The 12,676-nt window shown below is 41.0% G+C and overlaps 1 protein-coding gene across 4 annotated transcripts in view; it reads left to right on the top strand.

Annotated features, from left to right (window-relative positions):
- Positions 1 to 12,676, top strand: part of PAX9 (paired box 9) — a 34,014-nt gene extending 21,338 nt beyond the window's left edge. For 3 of the 4 annotated variants that reach the window (XM_077925853.1, XM_028720443.2, XM_028720424.2), the window contains one exon: positions 10,424 to 12,676. In XM_077925853.1, coding sequence (XP_077781979.1) covers positions 10,424 to 10,678 — 255 coding nt within the window. In that variant the 3' untranslated portion in view covers positions 10,679 to 12,676. The remainder of the gene's footprint in view (positions 1 to 10,423) is intronic. The other variant, XM_028720434.2, reaches the window with a different exon arrangement.

Below are 12,676 nucleotides of genomic sequence, written 5' to 3'. Positions count from 1 at the left end.
CAAGTAGATAAATAGGTACCGCTCTGGTGGGAAGGTAAACGGCGTTTCCGTGTGCTGCTCTGGTTCGCCAGAAGTGGCTTAGTCATGCTGGCCACATGACCCGGAAGCTGTACGCCGGCTCCCTCAGCCAATAAAGCGAGATGAGCGCCGCAACCCCAGAGTTGGCCACGACTGGACCTAATGGTCAGGGGTCCCTTTACCTTTACCTTTAAAGAGGAACATTTTTGTCTGGCGCCAGTCAACCCCCCCCCCCCCGGCGAGAGCATTCCACAAATGAGGAACCACTGCAGAAAAGGCCCGTTCTCGTGTTGCTTGCCTCTGGACCTCCCGTAGAGGAGACACATGAAGCAGGACCCTTGAGGATGATCTCAGGGTCTGGCTAGGGTCATATGGAGAGCGGCAGTCCTTGCGGCATTCAAGAGTTCATGGCAATTGCAATGAAAAGGAGACTGACCATCTTTGGAGAACAGCATCACAGAATTCTGGGATGTGCGAGTTTCAAAGGATACCTACATTTCAGTTTGCATATTGTTTCAGAAAGTACAAATTAGGTAGGCTCGTATTAAAATCAGAAATGAATGGAACCACATGTCTCCTCCATTCCTGCATATTTTGCCGCCCTGTTTAATAAGTCAGATTTGTATTGCCATGGGTATGCAGTGCTGTCTTACCACCTGCTGGTGCCCGCTATGGCTCTCACTATCAGAATCTAAATCAGCATGAGAGCGCATGTTTCTTACTAGGGATAGATGGAGGGAAGAACAAGCCATCAGGCCTCCTTCGCTTGGACCAGCCCTTCCATTGACTTCATAGTTAAATACTTGCCAAGATCTGACTTGCTTTTCTCTCCCTGCTGGTAGGCTATTTTTGCTCCCTTCCCACAGTGCTGCCAGCTCCTCGTTGTGGTGCTGTCTCCACTATGAAATCCATCTGTGTTCTTCTTTCAGCAGACAATATCTGAAAATATTTAGCCCCAGTTTCCCAGTGGGGTTCGAAATTTATAAGCCCTTTCTCCTGTAACTTTCCCCATCCCAACCTGTTTCCAATAGAGACTGTGGTTTGATTTTCATTGACTGACTCTCTAAGAAACCACTTCTCACTTCTTCTTGTTGTATCCTACTGTTTGCACAATATTTTTGCAAGTGAGTAATTGTTGGTGCAGAGTCAATCACATTTTATGGTTTCTGTTTCTAATGGCAGATTTATTTGAAACGTGATAACCTAATAATTATGCAATATATTATGAATGGAGCGATGGTACTGACAACAAAACATTACTCTTCTCTGTGGGTTCCCCACCTCCAAACCTAAATAATTTGCTTTAGCGGTTTGTGATGCCTCTGCAATGCCAGCGTAACATCTTGATGTTTTGAGACTACACTGTGTTAGCTAATGTACCCTTATGGAATGCTGACTAGCACCTATGTTTGGGTGTAGGCGGGTGTAGCAAATCTTGGGGCAGAGAAACAATATCGCATTAATTATCACCAATCTCAAAGACACTTCCTGGGACCTAGGTTTTACTAAAAGTAAAGATATTGATTTATTATTGGCTTAATTTGCAATGGATGGATAATTTCAGATTGGCTGATAAATGACAGCTAGAACTATTTGTTGATGCAGTAGTTATCCTTCTGTATGGTTCTTGAAAGCAATTTTATCATTTATTTAGATTTATATCCAGTCTTTCATCACTTTATCCCAGAATGGGTAAAAAATCATGCCAATTGGTCTCTATGGATCTCTATTATGCTGATCAGTCAATTTGGAGTTTTTGTGTCTTTTTCTGAGCTTTCTTGATCCATGTGCTGCTAAAGTCATAATCCAATCCAGGATTTCAGGTATGGTTTAGGAACTGGATTTTCCTTCAGTGTGGGTTTTATGTTAAGGCAGACCGTAGTTTGGAGATGCTACTTACATGCTCTGAAAAATGGGAATTCTAAAAAGGACCTTTGTTGGCTTTGCTCTCTGTGTCAGCCTTTCATAAACAAAAATAATAATCCCCTTCTGAGCAAAGGCTTTTTGTATCTGTGATATTGAAATGATAGCCAGCACATAGCTGTACTTCCTTTACTGCTCCTTATATTCTTCCCATTCCTCAAAAAAAGTTGCTGAATCTGGAGACAAACAATAATTTTCTTTCAGAGAATTGATGATGGTTTAAAGAAGGAATTGTTCCTCCCACTTTCATCTCTGGTAAACAGGTTTTAATTTCCAATATGCTGGAGAAGCTGGTTGACTGATTGGTGGCCACCGATCTTAACAGTAAGCAGAAATGTTGACGGGCTTTTTTTGTATTGTATTATATTGAATTGTTTAAAAGCCTGAAAAACCTGTTCAACCAGATTTGGCAGTGGGGCGAAATAAAAATGTGTGTCAACCATGTGAACTTAAGCCTCTCTCAAACTATCAGATATTTCCTCACCAGCTTTTATCCTGCCCAGGATTTCCTCTGGGGCAAAATTTGCCATCTGTTGAATGGTCACAACAAGTATGTTGCCTACAAATTTCCTTATTTGTGGTAGCTGCCTTGTTTAACATTTGGCAAAATTTAGGACTGCTGCAAATCTCTGTTGGTGGAATTGGGTACCTGCTACACGTGTACAAAATATAAATTGGAAAACCCTAAAAACTATTTTTTTTTTTTGTTCTAGTTTTGTCCCAAAGCATTTCTGGCTATCCATATGAAACTTTGTATAACATTCGGATGTGCTTTTTATTAGAAATTTGAGCATATGAAGGTCAAGTTTCTCTGTCCCTCTGAATGTTGCCATTTTCATTCTACTCCAGGGCTTCTAGATTAGGGATGGGAAATTTGGGGCACTCTAGATGTTTCTGGATTATACCTTCCATTATCCGTGGGCATTGTCCCCACTGCCTGGAACTGATTCCAGCAGCATCTGGAACAGCACAGGTTGCCCACTGCTGTTCTAGATACTCTCCTTATTCTTTTTTGCCGGTTCTTAGGCAAATAAAATAACATTTCCTCTGGAAAGGATCTCAGCTAGTTGACTCATTGCTCACATAAATGTTTGTGCTCTTTGCCACTGTAGAATTAACAGTGGGCAAGGAATATAGATGCCATTCTAGCACACTGGTGCAATTTATTTGGCAGTTCAGTTTTGAAATCTTGCTTCTGGAGAACTGTGCGCAGGGCTGATTGATTTTTTAAAAAAAGATGTGGTGTGTGTGTGTGTAAAATATATTATATTCTAAAAAAAGACAGTACAGTGGTACCTCAGGTTACATACACTTCAGGTTACATATGCTTCAGGTTACAGACTGTGCTAACCCAGAAATAGTATCTCGGATTAAGAACTTTGATTCAGGATGAGAACAGAAATTGTGCAGTGGCGGCGCAGCGGCAGCAGGAGGCCCCATTAGCTAAAGTGGTGCTTCAGGTTAAGAACAGTTTCAGGTTAAGAACAGACCTTCAGAATGAATTAAGTTCTTAACGCGAGGTACCACTGTACAGTGGTACCTCGGTTTAAGAACAGCCCTGTTTAAGAATGATTTGGTTTATGAACTCCGCAAATAGTGTCCTGGTTTGCGAACTTTACCTCGGTCTAAGAACAGAATCTGAACAGTGGATGGGCACTGGTGGCGGGAGGCCTCATTAGGGAAAGTGCGCCTCAGTTTAAGAATGGACTTCAGGAACGGATTAAGTTCGTAAACCGAGGTACCACTGTAGTGTTAATGCACACTAAATTCCACGTCGGTGAATAAGAATTCCACCGCTGATGGAATTAAGTTGCTGATTAAGTTGTATTTGGGCAAACGGTCAAGTCTTCTCTTGGGACTGCATAAATTGATTTGATTATATAAATCATCTTTACTGTCCAATAGAGGAGTGATGTAGTATGTTCACATCCTGTGTATTGCCCTTGGCTTACACCCTCTTCCCGTTATATTACCCTTTTAATATTACTCATATATGACTGGCATCCCAGTCCACACTCAGAAGTACAATCTTTGGAGAACACATGGGGCGTTATTTCCAAGAAATATGTTTATATAGAATTTAAGGTCATTGCTTCATTCCGTCAGAAAGAACAAAGGGGGGGAGAGAGGGGGGGTGGAAGCAGCAAGTATGCAACAGCGCTGCCATGTCCCTTGGTTATGCAAACATACAGTTTTAACAGCTATTTCGCAAACGTGAGGTTTAGTCTGTTGGACACACATCTTTATATTCTGCTGAGCTGCAGCTTTCAAATGGGTAGTGGGGGAATTAATCTGTTTGCAGAGGAATGATAATGCCCTGAAAGAGAAGGGTGATGAAAGAACAGCTGTCAAACGCTGAAATCTTTTCTATTTACACAATCATGTTTTCATATTTCTTTCCGTAGCACATGGTTAAGGAATAACTGTGCCTTGATGCAATCCATTTTGAAATTTGCTGCATCTTGCAGTCTGAGTGTGATGGTGCAGAGGCTAAGCCATGCCTAGAGATCCAGGAGCTAATGATGGATTGATTTTAAGAAATTTAGCTCAACTTCTGGTATAATAATCCTCAAGGCAGGTTCATAGTTTTAGGGACTGCTTCAGGATCCATCACTGTCATTGGAAGCCTGGGTGGCTTCTGGGACACAGAACACTTTCTACAAGTTTGGGCTGCTGGCCCCACTGTCTTGACTTCAGTTGACTATGCTCTGGTAATTTTGTGCCTAGACTACTATATTGTGTTAAATATGGGGCTGCCTTTGAAAACTGCAACGTTTGGTAGTCAGACTTGTAACCGGGACCAGGAAGTGTGGCCCATCACCACTGGAATTGGGTCGTTTTCAGGGCCAAAGTCAGAGTGCTGCTTTTAACCTATAAAGCTTTAGATGATTCTTATGGAGTGCCTTTCCTCATATGAACGTCCTCAGATCCTCTGTTTGTCTTTGGGTTGCCTTCTCTTGGTAACACCATCAAGGGAGGTCCAAGGGTGGTTACACGAGAAAGGGCCTTCTTTTTTTGCAATGGCTCCTCGTCTTTGGAATGCTTTCCCCAGGGCTGTGTGTCTGGCCCCAAGTCTAACATCTTTCTGTTACTGAGCTAAGAATTTTTTGTGTACGCCCCAACCATTTGGATGGTGATCTCTGTCTCTTGCTCACTCGGTGTATGGTTTTTAGCAGTTTGCTGTTTAATGGTGACCACTTGTGATAATTTTATGGTGGCCTCTCTGTACTTGAGGGCAATGTCTAGTGGGATCACTTTTAGTTATCATTCTTATATGTTTACTACAGTGGTACCTCAGGTTAAGTACTTAATTCGTTCCGGAGGTCCGTACTTAACCTGAAACTGTTCTTAACCTGAAGCACCACTTTAACTAATGGGGCCTCCCGCTGCTGCCACGCCACCAGAGCACAATTCCTGTTCTCATCCTGAAGCAAAGTTCTTAACCCGAGGTAATATTTCTGGGTTAGCGGAGTTTGTAACCTGAAGCGTATGTAACCTGAAGCGTATGTAACCTGAGGTACCACTGTATTCAGTTTTTGAATTTTTAAAAATGACTGAACTATACTTATTGCTGGACTTTCCTTGTTAAGGCTGGCGTGTCTCTCAGTATTCAGGAGGAACCATTGCTCAGTGGCAGAGTGTGTCTTTTGCATGAAGAAGGGCATCTCTAGTTAGAAGGATTGAGCTGAAGGTTTAAAAGGACAGTCTCCAGACCTAACACTCAAGACAGAGCTACTTTCAGAATAGACAATGTTGGTTTAGGTAGACAACTAGTCTGAACTGGTATAAAGCAGCTTCTTGTGTATCTCCACCACACAGTGACAGGCCAAGAGTGGCGCAGCACTGGTTGAAATGCTTTGAAGTCAGATTGAGGTGGGCTTTTCTCAAGGCTGATGCCCACTGGATAGGTTGTGTGAATCAACACTAAGCTCAGCTGCAATCTGTCCTGTTTCCAGCTATATGCTCTTCCAAGCTGAAGTGATTTCTCAATGCAGGCTGGTGGTTGGTTTGAGAAGCTTTTCCCGACCAGCACTTTGCTGCAAAAACAGATATATATATATCTGAACCATATAATGAACCATAGACCAGCTTTGATAAAAGTTCCTTAGTCTTGTGTATAAAAGAGTATAATGTATGTACGTTGAGACATCACAACTCTTTATGGTTGAGATGACATGTAGACTCAATGTGCACCCCCAACCTACTCATGCTAAGTGTACTGTCTGAACAGGCCCTACACACATTCAGATTGTCAGTGTGTAGACTTATCTGTGTGAATGGGGCCAAGGCAATATGCATACAGTTCTTACACTTTCTGCCACCCAAATTATTCACTTCTGTCATTGCTCTGAGCATGTGACACCCTTCCTTAAATCCTTACACTGGCTACTTGTCTATTCCTGGATCCTATACGAGTTTCTTTACCTATTTACTCTTATAACTTGTCACATTCTTTCATGTGACCTTTGAGCATCCATCTCCACCAACCATCCAAAAATATCCACCCTTTCAACCCAAGATGGTGCCACCGATGCAGGTCCCAAAGGTGTGTATAGACATTAGACGTAAGGTAACCAAAATGGTGTCTCCCAGATGTTGTATTACAGTCCCCATCAACCCAGTCAGCATGGCTATAGGTCAAGGATAATAGGAACTGTAGTCAAGCAACATCTGGAGGGCAACGCATTGGCCACCCCTGCAATAGACTAAACACGCACAACCTGAGGACAAGGACATTAGATGCTATCCTGAGCCAGATGCGCACGGCAGATCATGGGGTCCAGAAAGGCTTTTATTATGTCAGATGTTTAGCAGTCCCTTCAGATTCTTTAGAACAACACTGATAAGCACAATTGTGCATCTGAACCTGTTTTAACTCTTTGATTCCATACACCGAGTGACACAGATTAATTTAGTATAATTGAGGGGTAACTCCTGATGCAGGCCTTTTGCACTGTATATTCTACATCAGCCGCAGCAAAATTGTAAAAATGCATTTTGCTAAATATATAAAGCATCAAAAAGGCCAAGGGGGTTAGCATTAGATTTTCTGAAGTTCCAGTTCTCTTTGACTCTTGCAAAACGTTAATTCTGAGCCGTCGAAACAATCCAAAACATCTCCCCTGTGGATTTTGCCCCTTAAAGAGGAGGCAAAGGGGGGGAGGGGGCGAAAAGGGAAAAGAACATAGGTTACATTCAGCTAGAAGCACTTCTTAAATAATTAAATTTCCTTTCATAAACAATGGCTTCGATTATGTGAGTAATATTTACAGAACTAAAAAAATGTTTCTCAAAACCCAGCACTTAAGTAAAGACTTCGAAGTACCTTACAAGCCCATAAACACCGCAGGGTTCTCCCAACTCCTGATTTTGTATTTTGGTGTTCATTTCCTTCCATTGAATTATTGGCCCAATATTTGCTGGGCCTTGGAATTTAATCCCCTCCAGTTCAACTTCAAGTGACTGTAGTTCTTGTCAGAAATGCCAGATTAACAAATGGGTGTCAATTCCACCGTTAACCCAGGCAGCCTAAATTTCAAGCTAGTCCCAACAACATACCTGCAACTCTAGCCATAGTTGCTTGAGTGTAAGGCCTACTGAATTCAGTAGGACTTCCTTCTAGGCAAGCATAGGTAGGATTGCATGGCCTTTTTGAAAAGTGACATTTGAATCAGATTTTCAGTTCCCTGCATTTGTTATTCAAATGACCTATGTTGGTTGGAATGTAGATTTTGGCTTTGTTTTTAAAATGGTCTCTCTTGCTTTCTATTCTCCATATTAATAACTTCAGTAGAGATGTTTTGCTTGGGAGTCTATACATATATATATATATAATGTCATTGTTCACCGGGGTAGTAACATAACAGTAGAGGGATCTTTTATTATTTAATAGGGTACAGTGTAATGGGACATGTGTGGTAAATAAATTCTAACTATCATTAAATTTTTTTCCAAAGAACTCAAGTTTGTATACATGGCTTTCCCCTTCTCCATTTTTATCCTCACAACAACCCTGTGAGGTAGGTTAGGCCAAGAGGCAGTGACAGCCCCAAGGACACCAGTGCACCTCCTGGCTGAGTGGGGATTTGAATTGCTCCCCCAAACCTCATTCCAACACTCTGTTATGCCGTATATCCATGTATGCCACATGGCATACTGATTTTGGCATGCAGGTGTTTAAAAGGTAAAAAAGAAAAAAGGTACTTGGAAGTATCCTGTTTTAAGAGAGTATCTCCTTCTGGATCTCTAGAAGACACCAATAAGATCCAGTGTGGTGGTTAGAGAGAGGACTTGCAGGGGGGAAATAAAAGTTCAAATCAGTGGCCCAGTTAAGATGGTTTTGAGGGCAGGGATTGGGCTTATGATATGGTTCACATCCATTAAACTGCCACCACTTACAGTTCTACTGTGACAATTTGTGAAATCGCAGCAGCCCTTCACCCCTCCCACTGAATTGCACCAGAGCCCAAAAGGGTCCGGACAAGGAGTAAATGAGGATTAATTTTATCTGCAGAGACACCTCTAAGGAGAGAATGAGATAACCTCGCATAAGCCACCCTGAAATCCTTGAAGAGAGGATACAATACAAACATGCTAAACAAAATATTTACACACTTCTCTCTATTCAGTTAAATTACAGGGGATTCTAATGGTTTCCAGAGGGGTCGCTAGCTGTATTAATCCGTTGCAACAAAAACAGCAGAGAATATTGTGGCATCGCTAGCTTTTAAGGCAACCCAGTACTTTTTGCTGTTTTTACAATGACTTGGTGTCAGAGCAGTGCCTGATGACCTGCAACTGTAGATTGCCCAAGCTGTGGTTTTCGTTCTTTAAATTCCCATAAATTTGGAATTTTGAAATGTCCACTGTCTCTCCTCAGTAGAATGACAGCAGGATTGGGCCTGAAGTTGTTAACTGCTCTCCATGGGTGTTTGTGCAAGCTGGTGGTCCAGGTGTCTGTTTGTATAAAGAAGGGAGAGGCAACCCCCTGTCTCTGTCGGAATTCACAGTGAATGACACTTTACTTAAATAAAAGAAGTTTGGTCTTTAAATCACAGAATGCCTCCTGTCCTCAAGACAAGATCACCACACACACACACACACACACACACACAGAGAGAGAGAGAGAGAGAGAGAGAGAGAGAGAGAGAGAGAGAGAGAATTTTGTTCTTTTTTTGTCTGTGTCTTTTAATACTTTATTTCCCCAGGAATGAAGCCTTAAAATACAAGGGCTGGATTTAATGATCAGTGTTGTTGTTGTTTTGGGGGGAGGTTCCACCAGAACGTTCTCCAGCAAGAATTCCATAGAAATGGGCTTGGCAATGCTCCTGTGCCGCTCACTTTAATTCCAGTGTGGCTTGTGCAAGAGAACTTCAATGAGCACAGCAGTCGGATGTAAATTTGGTAGTCCCTGTTCAAGGAAGTATGTAAACATCATCTTAGGGTGTTTCACCAAGTGATTATATGAATGCCTTTTGCTCTGGTGTGTTTTTTGAAAGCAAGCTAGAAAGCAGAAGGCACTGTAAACTCAAATATGCTTTCTTTTTTTTCTTTTTGAAAAATATAACTTTATTTTACATTTTATTATTGTTATATTTTGAATTAGATATATACGGGGGCACCAATTTTATTTTTTTTAAAAAAATATATTAAAGATTTATTGATTTACAAAAGTTTACAAAAGTTACAATAAAGATATTATTATTATTATTATTATTATTATTATTATTATTATTATTATTATTATGTGCAATGTGTCTTTTTTCAAGTTGCATTTTCTACAGATCAAATATGCTCTCTAGTTAATGAAGGATTTTCGTTCAACAGGGTTCCCCAGTGGGTATGTTTAAAATCAAAACTTAAAAGATGTCAATTGGATTAAACCATCCTCCGAGTAAATGAAATAGGAACAAGCCCAGCAACAGTAAACAGCATAGCCCACTCAAAAACACAACAAGTGTACCACTTATATTTTTGGAAGTAATTTTGCAGCATTAAGAAGCTTGCAGTAGTTGTTATGAGGTGAAAGAAACAAGATAGTATTTACACTGTAAAGATGTACCTAAAAGCCATTGGATTTTTTAAGTCTGGCTGTTCACCGCATCCTGGAAAGTTGAAGTGGCACCTCTGAAGCCAACATTATGATGTTAGTTGATAATTTAAAAAACTAAGAGCTGGTCCAGGGCATTTTGCTTTATGAGGAAAAACAATAGAAATGTCTCCCCTCCCCACAAACCTCTCACTCAAAGTACCTGGGACCTGAGGCGGAAAATCCCACTAGTGCCTCTCCCCGTTCTAAGCAGTAAAAATATAATACAACCATTTAATAGCTTAACAATTACCTGCCTTTTCATGACACCTCAAGTCTGCTGCCTGAGGCCATTGCCTCACTCTGCCTAACGGCAGGGCTGCCCCCAATTTTAAAAATCCACGTGTTTATTCTTTTTCAGTAACTGTCATGATTTCCTCTCCTCTCTTTCAGGCACCAAGTTGTCTCCCCACTGTTGGAAGTTTTGTCTCTGCACCAACAATGGCGCCTTATCCCACGGCAGCGCAAGTCTCTCCGTACATGGCGTATAGTGCCGCTCCTTCTGGTTACGTAGCTGGCCATGGCTGGCAGCATGCTGGAGGCACTCCGCTATCGCCCCACAACTGTGACATCCCTGCGTCGCTGGCTTTCAAGGGTATGCAGACAGCCAGAGAAGGTAGTCACTCTGTCACAGCCTCTGCACTCTGATATCAGAAACATGGCAGAACAATTTGAAGCCAGACGAGCCCAGTCACTTTCCCTGTAATTCCTTCTCACAGATGGACCTTATGGGGCTGCTGACATTTGAAATATTTTTTCCCTTCATTAATAATAATAATAAGAATAATCCTTGGGGTTCAGTAAGTGTAAATAACCTAAGAAAGTGATAAATGTGTTGCTGCCCCTTGCACTGTTTTGCATCGAGAAGACCTTACAACCCTCAGAGGGCTATTCATTGGTGAAACCACACATATTTATTCTAAGAAACAGGAGTGTCTCCAACGTGCAATTGTTTCAGATTTGTGAAAACCCAGTCAAGGAAAACCAGTAGATAATGCTATGATCCTAACTAAGAAAGGCGACCAAAACCAGAAGTTCTCTTCTGGATCACTCAATCGTTCTTTTTTCCACAAAATAAATAAATAAATTGTATGGACAAGTGGAGAAGAGTTTTGGCTAACAGACAGTTGACTTCTTCTAGTAACAAACAAGAAAAGCAAATGAATACATGGCTCTGTTATTTACCCTGTATTTTATTGTGATTACAAAGGCAATTTAACTTTTGTTTTCTATCTGTAAATAAGGACCTTGGTCATAATTTGCGTTCCCACTACTCGACTCATTTCTGTTTTCTTTTTGTTGCCTGAAAGGCGACATCCTAGCCATGTGTTGCTTTCGTTTCTTAACAATGGCCTTTACCTTAAACGATCCAAATTTTGACAGTTCTTTTGAGTATATTTTGGGCACAGGGTGGAGACACCTGCATCTCATGAAAAGCATTTTTGTTTCTACAGCAGAGAACTTAACGTGACCCCCCCTCAAATCCCCGTGGGTTGGTTTCAGAGTGTCCATTCTGCACTTTCCATTTGCAGAAGAGATTAAGATCCCAAAATGTCTGCTGTACAACGAGAGGGGAAAGTAATTTTCTCCAATTTCCTCTCCCTACAGCGTCTCACACTGTTTCAGAGGGTCTCTGCAAGCGTCTGGAGTGACCTTTCAGGGGCCATGGGGGGAATTAGCAAAAATCCAGCAGAATTGTTCTGTGTTCTGCTCACACAGACTCTGGATCCAACCCACTGATTACAATGGCACTTGAGTGTGACTTATGTTCTCTGGATTAGGGCTGAGAAAATTCCTCCATATGGTACCCAATCTTCTGAAATCATGGTATCATCACACCAATATAAAGATTCGTGGATGGGAAGGACCTGAACAGAATGGGAGCCTGCATTTAATGTGAAATTTTGTGCAGATGTTTTTTTTTTAAAATAAGCCAAGGGCACAATCCACCAGGAAGTTCTCCTGCCCAAGCATGGTAGAGTTCTTGTGCACCTCCCATTCATTTCAGTGGGTGCTTGTGCAGGAGGTGGGTGAGTTATGCCCCATGTTAACCACTGTGAAAGAAAACTGTACTGTAAATTGTTGGCTTACCTGTGTTCAGTAATTCCAGCCCAAAACTTTGTTGTCATTTTAAAAAAGGAAAATGAGAAAAGTTGTCTTAAATTCATGCTTTATTGAATGTAAAAAAAGAAAGACTTTCGGTAAAGTTTACAATGTTGTACATAAGCATGTTTCATTCATAGGCATATTGGTGGCGGTACTACAGATATTATTTATAATGTTAACAAAATTCCATTTTTACATTTCTGTATTCTTTATCAAGCATCATTTCACAGCCTTTTGGATCCCAATTGCTCTCTTTTACTCTTTTCCCCTTAACAGTATAATCTTTTCAAGATGGCCTGTTTTCCTTGGACAATAATAAAGTTGTGAATATAGTTTCGGAAAGCCTCCTCGAGCTTGCAGATGCGTGCTGAAGATTAACCATGAAAAGGAACGATTTGAAAATTGACATGATATTTCCTCGCATTATAAAATATTAATATATTATGTATTTTTGTAAGTCTAGTGCAATAATGTAAAGACACATCATTCAATACAGATTTTGAAAGACTTCTTTAATAAAATTATCTCCGTTTCTTCCTA

The sequence above is a fragment of the Podarcis muralis genome, chromosome 1 (genome assembly GCF_964188315.1).
Source record: "Podarcis muralis chromosome 1, rPodMur119.hap1.1, whole genome shotgun sequence".
NCBI lineage: Eukaryota > Metazoa > Chordata > Lepidosauria > Squamata > Lacertidae > Podarcis > Podarcis muralis.
This window is presented reverse-complemented; position numbering and strand designations above follow the sequence as displayed.